The sequence below is a fragment of the Apis florea genome, unplaced genomic scaffold (assembly GCF_048593485.1).
Source record: "Apis florea isolate Af1SG1 unplaced genomic scaffold, ASM4859348v1 contig_2293_pilon, whole genome shotgun sequence".
NCBI classification, from domain to species: domain Eukaryota; kingdom Metazoa; phylum Arthropoda; class Insecta; order Hymenoptera; family Apidae; genus Apis; species Apis florea.
Window position 1 is genome coordinate 5,776,388 of NW_028256554.1, and position 13,563 is coordinate 5,789,950.

The following is a 13,563-nucleotide window of genomic DNA, read 5'->3' on the forward strand; positions in this document are numbered from 1 at the left end:
AGAGACGGAGAGGAAGGGAAGGAGAGAAAAAGAGAGACAGAGAGAGAGAGAGAGAGAGAGAGAGAAAAATAACAAGCAATGCGCCAGGAAAAATAGGGGATGGACGGGGAGGGGAGTCGAGAGAGGGCAAATTCAGAGCCACGCTGCCGGCATCCTTTGTTATACCGCGTTGAGTCTTCCTTTCTTTTCTATTCATTTCATCCGAGCGCGCTAACAGCATGCTTTCCACCCCCTCCTTCCCCTTCTCCTCCTTCCCCCTCCAACCCTTTCGAGCCGTGGTTTTTATACATCCGGCTTAATAAAACGTTCAACACTCTTTCGTTGTTACATCGTGCGTCTACCAGCTTCCAATCCTCTCAATGTTCGGCCATCCCCCGCCCCCCCCTCACCCCTTAAATGTCGCGAAACGCGATTAAAATGCATAGAGAGCTCGCTCCGGATAGGAAAAGCGTTAAAGCGATTTTTATTTTTCTCATTCTCTTTCGTTTTCTCTTTCTTTTCTTCCCTTCTTTTTTCATTTTTCTTTTTTTTTTTTTTTTCTATCGTCCCTTCTTGATAAAGCTTAGTATTTGCCACCAGACGGTGACGAGGAGCTGTATGAAATCTCTTTTCAACAGTGACGTTAATTGAATCTATCTTAGGGATTTTTTAGGGGGATTAAGGGATATTTGCTACTTTGGGTTTTAGAATGGGGATCGAGGAAATGATAGTGCGATGATGTAAGTATGGATATTTTTATAGAGCTTATGATTTCTTTTTTTTTTTCTTTATCGAGAATTTAATAAAGGAACAAATTACAAATTTCCAATTTATTAATGAATTCTCTTTTGTGTGAAATCAAGAGGAAATTATACATGTTGTATTATTTTATGTAATTGTAATATCGTAATTTATCGAAAAGTTTATAAGATTATAGTAATTAGTTAATCGATTCACTTGCAATATCTTTTAAATTATCACGTGAAAGAGATAATATAATGGGCGAGTTACATTTTATCATATCTCATTGATAAAGAGCGTTTCTATCAAGGATGGATTTTACAGTGTCGTGGATCGGAAATGAGACGAAAATTCTGCTGAAAGCCCGAACGATTCCACGGGAACAATTCGAACGATCCGACGCGGAACAACTCATCTTTATTCCATTTATTCCACCTCCCTTTGTATTAATCCTCCATGAGAAAGAGACGCGCGAAAGATGCTCGACCGAGAAGAAAGAGTGCACAGCCTTTAAGACAATCTGTTAAATTCAGGCTTTAATTTAACTGCCCGTCTCCTTTTAATTGCTGCGTTTTTCATTCGAGGATAAACGAGAGGTATGGAAGAGGAAAGTCGCTTCGTTCGAAGGTGATTTCTTTTTCTAAAATCGATCTCAATGAAAGATTTGTACTCACGATTAATAATTAAGAAACTTCAATTTATATTAAATCTTATTTGTAGTTTGAAGATATTCTGTCTTCTTGTAATAAAAATTAAAATTATCTGTAAAATTTCAAAAGAAAACTTCAAGAAGAATCGTGTAAATCTAAAAACTTACTTTTAGCTTTAATAAATGCACAATTAATACGTTTGTCAATTATGCACGTACACTCCAGATCCTTCGCGATGAACATTAATTTTCACGAAAATTTTTTTCAACGAAAACGATTATGCACATTATAAAGGATGGTTGAACTATATTTATTTACTAGACTTTTATTTTTTCATATTGTGTAAAATTAATATCATTCAAATTGTTAATTTTAAGCGTTTTAAATTTTATCGATTCGAGTATCATTTATCACGTACAGTCTCATTCAAGAAATACTCTTGAATCGTTCGATTATTACACCGGGCCATAATTTCACGGTCTAAAAAATAAAACAACAAGAAAGATTCGTTGGTACATCGTGGAAACGGAAGCCGGCACTGCGCATTCAATGCATGCCGGGAAACGACGACTCGGCAAAAGGAGTCTTGGAACAGTGAAAGGAATTAGAGCGTAGTTCAAAGAAGATGAAATGAAGACGAAATAAAAAGAACGTTCGGAACAGAGGATTGAAAAAAGAAGCAGAGAGGGTGCGACGGGATCGGGGAAAATGGAAAAAAAGAAAAGAACGAGTCGAACTCGAAAGCCCGTGGAGGAAATGCAGTTTGCGAAAAATTGGAAGATAAGGAAAAATCACATCTCTAAATTATTCTCTCTAAAGTCATTTTATATTAAATAATTTTAAATTTCAATCAACTTTACTATACTTTCGAGAATCTTTTTATTTTGGAAAATGTCAAAATGTGGAATAACAAATGGATAAAAAGTATTTCTATTAATCTAAAAATACTTTCAAATTACTTCGAAATAAAAAACGCTATAAAATTAATAAAAGACGACAAAAGGTGAGCAACAACAAGGAGAGAAATTTGTTAATACGCGAGGAAACGTAGGAAAATTCAACGTAGGTTAACCGTTAATGAAAAGGAGAAGGTAAGAAAGAGGGAAGAGAAAAGGAAAGTAAACGAGAAAGCGTAGAATTTTTCCTCGAAGGAAATAAATAAGACCGGGATCACAGTGAACCGCGAATTGTCAATGGAAGTAGGAAATAAAAAGCAACGCTGTTATAAAGAAAGGAACGAGAACAAAAGTTTTTCGAGAAAACGAAAAAGACGAAGAGAAAAACGCGATGAAAATGGAGGGGAAGAAGGGGGTGGGTGGCTCGCTCGAAGAGAAATTTGAATCGCAATTACGAGAATTAATTTTTTTTTTCTTTCTTCTGCTCGATTGTTGGTGCATGAAAAAAAAAAAGAAGGAAAAAAAAAGGAAACAACGATGAAAAATAAAACATGGACGGATGTGTGACGTGATGGCCACGGTTCAGAATCACCATCCTCATTGTCGTTTGCTACTTCCGGTCCCCACGAATATCGCCGACTTCCGGCTGCTAGGACCATTTTCGTGACGAACTTCGAAAATTTATCTTACGTTGGTGAATGATGTTGAAAGTATTATTCTTTGACTTATTTTTTTCTCCTCTTTTGTACGATTGGAATGTTCATTACAACGTGGTTTATCGAATTCGACTCAAAGAAATTTTAAAGATGATTATATTCGGTGTAATTGTTCTTCGTTTCTTTAATTAACTAAGAATTATTCCTTATACAATGCTATAATATGTAAAATTTTGGAACAGCGAATATTTTGTTTAGCTAATTAAATAAATTTTAAATGACAAGTTTTGAAGAATGAATTAGAATTTGAAAGAAATATTATCAAAATAATCTTGAAAAATATAACGTCATTAATTCCTTCCTATTTTAATATCGCATTAAATAGAACACGTGTCAGCATTCCATCCATATCTATTCCATAAGTAATTCAACAACAAAAATCGTGGAAATTATGCATTTGTGTATTAATCTTCAAATCTGAAACAATTAAGTCAGAATTATTAATGGACCGGAATTAATCAAACGATCAAACTGCATCAATAATCTAAATGTAAATAGTTTCGATATTCGAGTCGTTAAATTATTCAATAATCGTGAATGTATATTAAAGCTTAGTGTACATCGACGAATCTACCATTTAACGAACGCATCGAATCGATTTTCGTCTCATTTCCACGACGATCACGTACAACAATCAGAGAAGAGCTACTTATGCATACACACATATATGTGTATATCGGTATATACGTGAAAGAGAGATTACTGGCGCAATCATCAGTTCGTGAGATCCCAAGTATTCTCTTATTAAGGAATTAGCGAGCGCGTTTAACAGAGGAAGGGAAGATGCAACTTCATAGTCAGCATGATTTCCGGCTAACTGCCCCACTCAGATAAACGTAACACACTTTTGGAAAGATACGGTTACGTCGACGCAATTTAGTCTTATCGTTGCCAAAATTATCATCGAATCATCCCATTTGTTATTAAGTAATTTATTGGGTTTGTTCGCGTCGAAGAAATTAAAATGATTCTTCAATTCCCAAAAATGTGTCACTTATTGTCAGAGATTGGATGAGAAATTTAATTTGACCAGTAAACTATGGAATGTTTATGAAAATTGATTATCTTTACGAATAAGACTTCTTCTTCTCATCCCTTAAATATTTTTATCCTATTATGTTGCGTTATCATAATTGATAATATATTAAATTGGAAAATATATTATTTGAAATTAAATTTTTACTTGCACGTATTTCGAAATATTCAAGAGAATATTTCTGCTTCGTTGATTAGAAATTAATATAAAAAAAAAAGAAAGATTTGCATCTACGTAATTTTTATCGCAAATATTAAGAGTTAATTAAGTCTATGGTTATATGAATTGAGTATTGATATCGAGCATCGAACGATTTTTCTCGTGGATCAAACTATTTGTTCCAGGAAGTCGTTTAAAATACTATAAAGTACAATGACTTGCTGGAAACCCTCGTCTCTCAGAGAAGAAATATTGGGCTGCAGCCCTTCTCATTTTCCTCCTAGCTCGGTTTTCGTTCATAGAATCCGTATAACCAACGTGGGGAAACGTGGCTGGCTATTTTTCCGCAATCTCATGTAAATCGATACCACATCATCGAAAATTGCAGAAAACATCTTTTCATCTTAGAAAAAAAGAAAAGAAAAGAAAAAAGATTAGAGAAAAACGTCGAAAATTATAAAATGAAATAATAGGAAAAAAATAAGGAAGAAAATCAAATATCGAAGATGAATGAAAATCGTTAAATTGTAATAAAGTAAAAAAAGTATTAAAAGAAATTACAATCTTGAATGATAAAGAGGCAAGACGTAATTAGGTAAGACTTTGCAGAATCAAGAATGAAAAAAAATGTGACAAGAAAAAGAAAGAGGGAAAGATGAAGAAAAGAAAGAAAGAAATTAGAACATAGTGCAAAAATGAATAAAGGAATGCGATGTCTGTAAAATTTGTAAGAGAAGTTGTGAAAAGACAATGAATAACCAAATGAATAATCCATTAAAATGAAAAAATGGAAAAATTGAACGATAAGATTCTAAAATTAGATTATCTTTAAAAATAAATGAAAAATAATATCCACTTATTAACAAATATTATTTATGTTAAAAATAAATATCTTATCGAATCAGAAGGAATTGATTGTTTAATTAATTTTCACCTGCTTTTTAATAAATCTTAACATCGTTGCAAAATCAAAAAAATATAAAAACTCTATTTTAAAAAAAGGAAAAAGAATAAATAACAACTCAGAAATGAACCATTCATACCAGTAATGACACACTCCATCCCTCTTCTCTTGGAAAGAGGACGAAAAGAAAAGTAGTAAAGTCGGAATCTCAGGCTAAAAATAGAAAGAAAAAGAAAAAGAAAAGAAAGAAAAATAATAATAAAAAAAAAAAGAAAGAAGACTATGCAAAAAATTGACGTTGCTTATCAACGTCGAACGCGTAACAGTTCGAAACAAACGATTCGATGAGCACCGAGCTCTCGAACGAGGACTCCATCCCCTTCCATCCCTCCACCATCTCGTGCACGTCTGTTTTCGTCGCTCGAATCTCGGCCAAGCAGGCGGAGAAACGCAGATAAAGGTTTTAATTCCGTGCGAATGAGTCAACGTGCGAAAATCGGGCGATTGGATCGGATGGGGTGGAAGGGGGGGGGATGTGATTGCGTAAAGGGATGAAATGGGAGGAGGCTTCCATTGATGAACTGGCTGAAACAATGGTTAACTTCGCAAGTAATCGCTTAATTCCTGGATTGCCGAGTTATGTCCACCGAATTTCGATTTTCTTTCTCTTCTTTCTCTATTTCTTTTCCTTTCTTTTTCTTTTTTTTTTTATTTCGAATCGACGGTCTACGTCACAGTTTTCGCCACATGATGATGTGTCGAGATACGAGTAATAAAACAAATTACTTATTAAGAATAATTTAAGAAACAACGATTACCAAGAACAACCAAGAAAGAAAATTCGATAATAATATTAATTTATCCAAAACTGGATTAAAATTACAATTATCACTTAATCGAACAAAATTCGTTCCAGTATAGATATAGAATCGACTATATCCCATCCACATATGCCGCCATTATTACGAAATTCCTTATCGATTAACAACGTCAATGAATCGCAAGAAATAACTTTTTCGACGAAGATCGGGGAAAAGAAATTCCCGAAGCGGCCGATGCCCACACGGCTCCAATGGCTTCTTCCTGGAGCCGGATATCTGGACGATATAAAAGTGGCCGCGAAATAAGGCGAAAAGAAGGCGAACAATGGCCACCGGCACGGTGAACGACTCACTTTGTTGCTTTCACTGCGAAACTTTTCTCGTCCACGCCACTTTTAAGAAAGTTTCGTGAAGAACAGTAACGGCAATCATTGGAGGGAGGGGGGGTGGGGGGTAGAGAGAACGATACTTGTTCTTGCTCGCTCGACCGAGTCATCGTCGAGCTTTTTCTCTCCTTTCTCTCCCCTCTTTCGTTTCTTTCCTCTTCTAGGGAATTGAAAGAGAGAGACGATGATTCTTTTTCTTTTTTTTTTTTTTACAAGCCGATTTTGCCACGCCACCTCGCGGATTCTTCGTAGAAATATCATCGAGCAATTATGGAAGACGAAAGCGAACGAATGAGAACGAAATTGTGAAGGTTATGATTTAATGCGATCCGGGGAACGATATGGCGCTCGAACTAGGTGGAGCTAGGTTAGATATTAGTGTAGCGATTTGTGGTGAATTGATTAAGCGGGGAATGTAATTTAGATATGAGGCAATATGAAATTTGTATCAGGTATTATATAGGTGGATGAGAAGAGCGAGATTTCGAGGAGGATTCGTTAGAGCTAGTAGATATTTTAATACGATTAATTTTATGAATAAATCATCGTTGTCTTCCTTCTCGCAATTTGTTTTCGAATTTTCTGTGGATAAAAAAAAAGGAGATTTTTTTTTTTATCAATCAAGATTGCTCACGTGTTCTGTGTTTATAGCAGCACCGTCACGAATATCTTGATGATCGGTACCGGAACCATTGACCATACCAGATCCGGCGCCAGCACTTCCGCTTCCTTTTCCACCCACACCGCCAGCTGGTGTTTGTGGCAAGCTCTGAAAAAGAGAAAAGCAATGTTAGAATAATTAATTTGTAAGCAATTTCTTTAATTAAGAAACAGTTTTTATAATTTTGTATTCATTATTTCTTGCTAAATCGGAGAAAAATATTTAAATGCAACAAGTGTATTGTGTACATACACTTGAATTTATTTTATTGATAATAATTCATTTTATAACGTTTGCTAGAATAAAACAGTGAGACATTCTTCTTGCTTTTTGTTTTTCATGTAACAATCTGTATCTTTAAAGTATAATTTGTCTACTGTTTCATCCGCAGAAAATCAATCTTCATTCCACGGAATCGAAGATAAACAAAAAGAACCAGTTTTGTTTTAAAGCAATCTGGAATTGAAACAGTGAAAACAGATACAACACGCGATGTTCATAGCTTTATCCATTATTCGTCGTCGTTACATTCTTTGCTGATACTTTTTAATAAAAACTTGGTTCCAGCATCTTCCAAGTAATTGATTACCTGCATTCCGATTTAATTAATTATCCATCATCTTATCTCAGCACCCATTAATCTTAAAAACAATTCGAATTACTCTCGATTAACAAATATTAATACTCATTCAAAATATTTGCATAAAAAAAGTAAATAAAATTTCAACGTAATTTAAAAAAAATATGAAATAATAAGACAAATTTAAAAAACTTACTTTCTTAAAATCATATCGTATTAATTAAATTTATCGTAACAATTAATTAATTGGAAGGAAAAGAAAGAAGAAGAGATTAAATTATTCACACGAGAAGCAATAACTCTTTCCACACATAATCATTATCTAAAAAACTATCCCTTTTTCTAGATTCTCCCGTCTAATGTCCACTCTTGAATTCTGTTTCAACGAGATTTACAGGCGACAACGAAAAACCAGGAGAAAATAAGACCGAATGCAAAAATTACAGCGGCACGATTTAACGTTTCAAATTACCAGAGGGGGTGAAGAAAAATCCCAACCACAGCGCCGTCTCTTCCTGTCTGCGGAATCCGCGCTGAAATCTTGTCTCGATTTTACCCCTTTCACCCTTCCGTCTCTTTTATTCGGAAAATCTTTCCTCCTGTTTCGCCCTGTATCTCGGCTTCGAGCTTCCTCCGAACCCTATTCCGTGGAGCTTTTACGAGACGGATTAGATGGTGCAAAGATGGTCGTAAAGGGAAATTTCGTCGAACGTGTTTGCTCCTTCTTACCCTTCCCTCTGAAGCCAGATAATGTTGGTGAAGAATTTTCACGATCACCGTTCCATCGATCTTGTTTCGAAAATTTGATAATTTTTTTTTTTTTTTTTTTTAGGAACTTTGGAAGAATTTGGAATGCGATTAAATCGTTTGTGATTGATTAAACAAAAATGTAACCAGGAGAGAATGTTGTTTAAATTTGATAAGAAATTTTAATCAGGAGTTTCGAATGTGCAAAGAGTGAATTCAATTTTTTGATCATTTTGTTAAACATAACAAATTGAACAAGAAATTATTTTTCTTGTATTGTAAATTTCCATACGATAAACGTGATAACGTAGAACAATACGAATTACAAATTTTGCAAACGATTTAAATAGCTATGGATCATCTAACAGTAACTTCAGTCATTTTGCGAGCCACGACTGCGTTCCACCTGCTTCCAACAAATTTCCCTATAACGTTTGGGGAATTCTGTGTTTACGAATAAAATATATTAACGGCAATTTAGTGTTTAACAATGGACTATCGGTTATCTCGAACTATTAACTGCGCCAACTTTGTCGAGCAATGACATCACTCGAAACATAATAAATGGGGCTCGTAAGTACGGTATAATTATCAGATATGAAATATTGAGTAAAATTATAGTAAATGCTAGGAATTAATTAGCATCTATTATTAGCATCCACTTGTCCCATTTATTTGACGAATTGTTACAAATTATTTTACGAAGAGAATTTCTGTAATTTTGAGTTTAATTTTTAAAAATAAAGGAAAATTTAATAGTCAGTTATTATCATAAATTTATAATATAGTTTACATGCTCGAGAATAAAAGAATACGAAATTATACTTTTGTATCCATTGCGAGCAAACATACACAACGATTTTAAATTTCATGCTTTGTACATATTATTTAGTCGAGAGAGAACCGAGATCTCCACGAAATGTGGTTTCCTTGCCACAATCTACCTGCAGAAAGGATTAAACATATAAATACGAAAGCAAGCTCCAAATTAAGAAAATTTTTTTTCTATCTAACAATCTGTACGAGCACTATGAAAACCCGTTTATTATGAGAAATTGCAAGATTTCATAAGTGTAATTTCACATTAAAAACTTTATTACATTTTCATTCGTAAACAGGGCTTAGGAGAAACTTATCTTGATGAAAATAAAATTCAACGAATTGTGCTCTAACTTCTTGAAACAAGAATAAAAGAAAAAGAAAGTACCTTGGATTTCTTAAAGAACTACTTCAAATGTTGTTAAAACTTTATCAAAAAAACTTCTAGTAGTCTTCGACATAAAACCAGAATTCTCTTTTTCTTTTTTGACATGTCTTTTAACCATGTCAAGACCCTTTAATCTCTTTTCTCTCTAATGAAAAATTCTCAATGATACTTTAACTTCTTGCTCGAAGAAACACCTAATTTCCAAAAAAAAAAAAAGCGATCTTCATATCAAATCCCTTGCTCGAAAAGGATTGATCAAATCACTGGCATTAATGACGAATTCAAAAAACCGTGTTTACGACTTCACCACGCGATCCAATCGATAATTTTTAAGGGCCCAAGAGAATGGCTCGTAATTACGAGAGCGATATGAAATTCCACGAAATTTTGGCACGCAATATCGGTTTAATGACGCCTTTTAATGAAGAATTATGATACGCTCGTTAGATCGCTCGTCAAATTTTTCTATTTTCTGGCATTAATAATCGATCGATCGTTTCAGTCGAGGAAAAAAAAACATAATCATGATACGACAGGACGTGGTGTCGTTTGGCAACTGGTATTTTAATTACATCCTCTTTCGTCCCTTCCAATATTTTTTGACAAGCAAGATTAATTATTGTTTGAATCGAAGAAAAGAATCAACGAGAATGAGAACGTGGATGCTGATTCCTTGCATTGGAAAATATTTTTATTACCTCGTTGAACAATCAAGATTGCATCAATATATTAATTTATATTTCCTTTGACGAATACAAGCAAAGAATGCCAACTGTTTGAAATTTAAAAATTATTAGACTAATGAAAATTTGTTTATAGAAAATTTAAATGTAACGATGTATCCAATCTGAAAACATGAGATTTATATCAAATTAGATAGTAAGAATTATAAATTAAATAAAAGTAAATAAAAAATGGAATGCGCAATGAAAGATATCAAAATTATTCGTAGACGAGGATTTTACATAAATCGAATATCGTTAACTTCGTGCAATATCTCTTGCCAAATTAAATATTTAGATCGCACGTTGATAAATAAAAAAAATTAATACACGAAAAATGATATAATTGAAGAAGAAATTGCAGAATGGATATCTGTCGAATTTGATTGAAACGGAACTCCCAACGATTGGAGAATGAAAAAGAAAATTTAATCAAACATATGTTGTATTGTATTCAATTCCCGATACACAAGATTGTTATAAAGAATATATATATATATACACATAGTATCCCGACACAGAGATTGCAATATCGATCAAATGAACAGAAAATAGAAAGAGCTTTGATCTGACGCGGAAGAATAGACTCGCCAATCAATCCACAGTTCAACGTGACATTTCGCATCAGCGGTGTTACACATTCTATAGAGAAATTCCTTTAATCCAACGAAATACTAATTGCGATCCATTCAGAATTAAAAAAGAAAAGAACAAAAAAAGAAAAAAAAATACTGGAACTTTCTTTTATACAAAAATGTTCAATACAATTCTTCTTCTTCGTTCCAATGTAAAATTCAATGCGATCCACAATCATTCACCATCATTTTTCCAAGTTCAAACAATACCATAGTACTCCTTCCCCTCCCCCTAAAAAAAAAAAAAACAGAGTACTCAGACAATCGATCCAAATTCCACAGAAAATGTGAACGATTTCAATTCAATTCCAACAAAAATGGTTGGAAAAACGAAGGAAAATTCGGTAATTACGAGATCAAGAATCACGTAGAGATCAATCCATTAGCGTCACTCACATTGGCCAGGTATCTGGTCATTCAGCTGTAATTCACGTTCGAAAACGCGAATTTAATCGTTCAAAAAAAAAAAAAAAAAAAAGAATCGGGATCCACGCGTGATCACAAACGGTCTTGTAATCATAAACGAATAATCATAAAATCGATAACATTCGAAGCAACGTTCCGTCTAGGTCGCAAGAAGGAAGGAAGGAAGGAAGGAAGAAGGACGACCTGGATCACTTCCATTAAAAACGCTTTCAAGAATGGGGGAGTCGCGAGTCGATAAAACGATATTTGGCCTTCCTTAATGGATCGTGGCCGATCGAATGGCACTTTGCAGGGAGGGGAGGGGCAGGCACGAAACTCGAACAAGTGGAAGGAAACGAAACAGAGAGGGAATCCGTGGAGCGACAGTAGTGTCGAAAGTGAGGCCTCGCTGGTGCCCCCCCCCCCTTTTCTGCTTCCCCCCTCCAGTTCCTATCCAGTTGGCTTTTATTTCGTGTATTGGTAATAGCATGGAGTGGTTCGTCTCTCTCAAAGTAATAGAGGCTCGAAGACCCTTTAAGTGACGTTCGCCACTTTACGATCGCTCTTTACAGACGATCTCTACCTCCCACCCACTCTTTATTCCACGCTCGATCCACCTCCTTGCTATCTTTTATCGAACGGATGAAAAAAGAAAAAGAAAAAAAATAAATAAAAGCAAGGAAGAAACGCAAGGCAAGGCAAGGATCTTTACCTCAGTCGGATAACATTTCTTTCCTCTTTGTTTTTTTCCTCGAGGAAACGACGGTGGGGGATAGATCGCGAGAGATGAGAAGGAAATGGAAGTATCTTTCGACTCGACGATCGAATAATTTTAAATAACGTATTATGAAGTTGATGTAATAAAATATTAAGATGGTATAATTAAAGAGGTATTATTAAAAAGTCTCTACAAAGAAAATAAAAAGTATTGCTTGTCCCTTTAGAAGACATTTCTACGATTCACCTCGCGATCATCGACCATCATTTTTTTTCTCCGGAAAACACGGTTCCGCTTCGACGACGAAACCTTTCCTCTTCCGCAACCCCCGAGCAACGTATCACGGGGGAGCAACGTGGCTCGCCCCTCGTCTGATCCCTCTTTGAGGCACGCCTGTTCGCGTGCTTCTTATTTTGCGGGAACGTGGATGGATTTCCTTTCGCTCGGCCGGATGTTTTCGTAACTTCCGCATTCGAGCGGATGCCTGCTGTTTTTTCTTTTTTTCTTCTCTTTTTTCCCCCCAGGCCGTATCCGCAACGCCTGCTTTAATTATTGCGCCCTCTACGCCCCCGGAAAAATTCATTCCCCCGCTTCCACGCTCGATACCCCTCGAAGCGTTCGTCCATTGGATAAAGCGGAGAAATCACCGAGCTTTTTTTAAATGCTTTCGAAATTTTCGCCTTGAAAAATTTGTGCGATCGCTCCTCACGGATTTTTTTTGAGCGGATATAGGATAATTTGTCGACAAGTAATTTGAGAGTTTTTGGATGAAAGATTACATCGGAATACATCGAAAAGTTTTAATAATCCGTGAAAAAATACGTCTGTTTATATAAAATTGAAGAATAGATCGTTCGATTTATCGAGTCGTGTAATAGGTTTGTTTCAAGAGGTTGCCTTTTAAAATACAACATGTGTAGCCCTATTACGATAAAAGAGTTAAAATAATACACGGTATGGAGAAGTGTTGTTTCAACTTTGAAACAGGTTATTTTAGAAAATGCAAGTTGAAAATAGCTGGTTGTTTCCGGTATTACTAGCAGGTTGGAAAATTTATCGTTCGAGTATTTATACTGCTAGAGTATAGTACTACAGTGTGATAAAAAGTGATTCGATTTATTAGAGAAGTTTCTCTCGAGAGAAACTTCTTTCTCTTCTTGGACAACTTTTCTTGGACGTTCCTTCTTTAAATGTCCTTTGAGAAATGGAATGGATAATCCTTAAAGTTTTTAAACTACAAAAATCACAATTGATAACCTGTAATAAATCCTTGGTAGAAAATTAAAACTGCAATAAAAATTTCACCAATTTGTTCGAGATTAAAGAGAAAGTTTCACGTTTTACAAATCCTATACAAAAAATATAAACCAAATTCACGCGATAAACGTCTCCTCTCGTATTTTTAAAAGTATTCGTGTGAACAACAAATGGAACGACTCGATTCAGCATTCGGATTCAATCTTCGTTGACCACGATCCATTATTTCCTGCAACACTTTCGTGTCTCCTTTATATATGATTACATATGTAGATGGTTCTATGCGATCGTTTCGAAGTTATGGCTTTTCGATAAGTGGAGAACACACTTCTTACGAGATTAT

At 34.9% G+C, this 13,563-nt stretch overlaps 1 protein-coding gene across 2 annotated transcripts in view; it reads right to left on the reverse strand.

Moving 5' to 3' along the window:
- LOC100867094 (uncharacterized) overlaps nucleotides 1-13,563 on the reverse strand; it is a 405,878-nt gene that overhangs the window by 49,293 nt on the left and 343,022 nt on the right. For both annotated transcript variants that reach the window (XM_012487799.3, XM_086903945.1), the window contains one exon: nucleotides 6,923-7,057. In XM_012487799.3, the coding sequence (XP_012343253.2) occupies nucleotides 6,923-7,057 (135 nt within the window). The remainder of the gene's footprint in view (nucleotides 1-6,922; nucleotides 7,058-13,563) is intronic.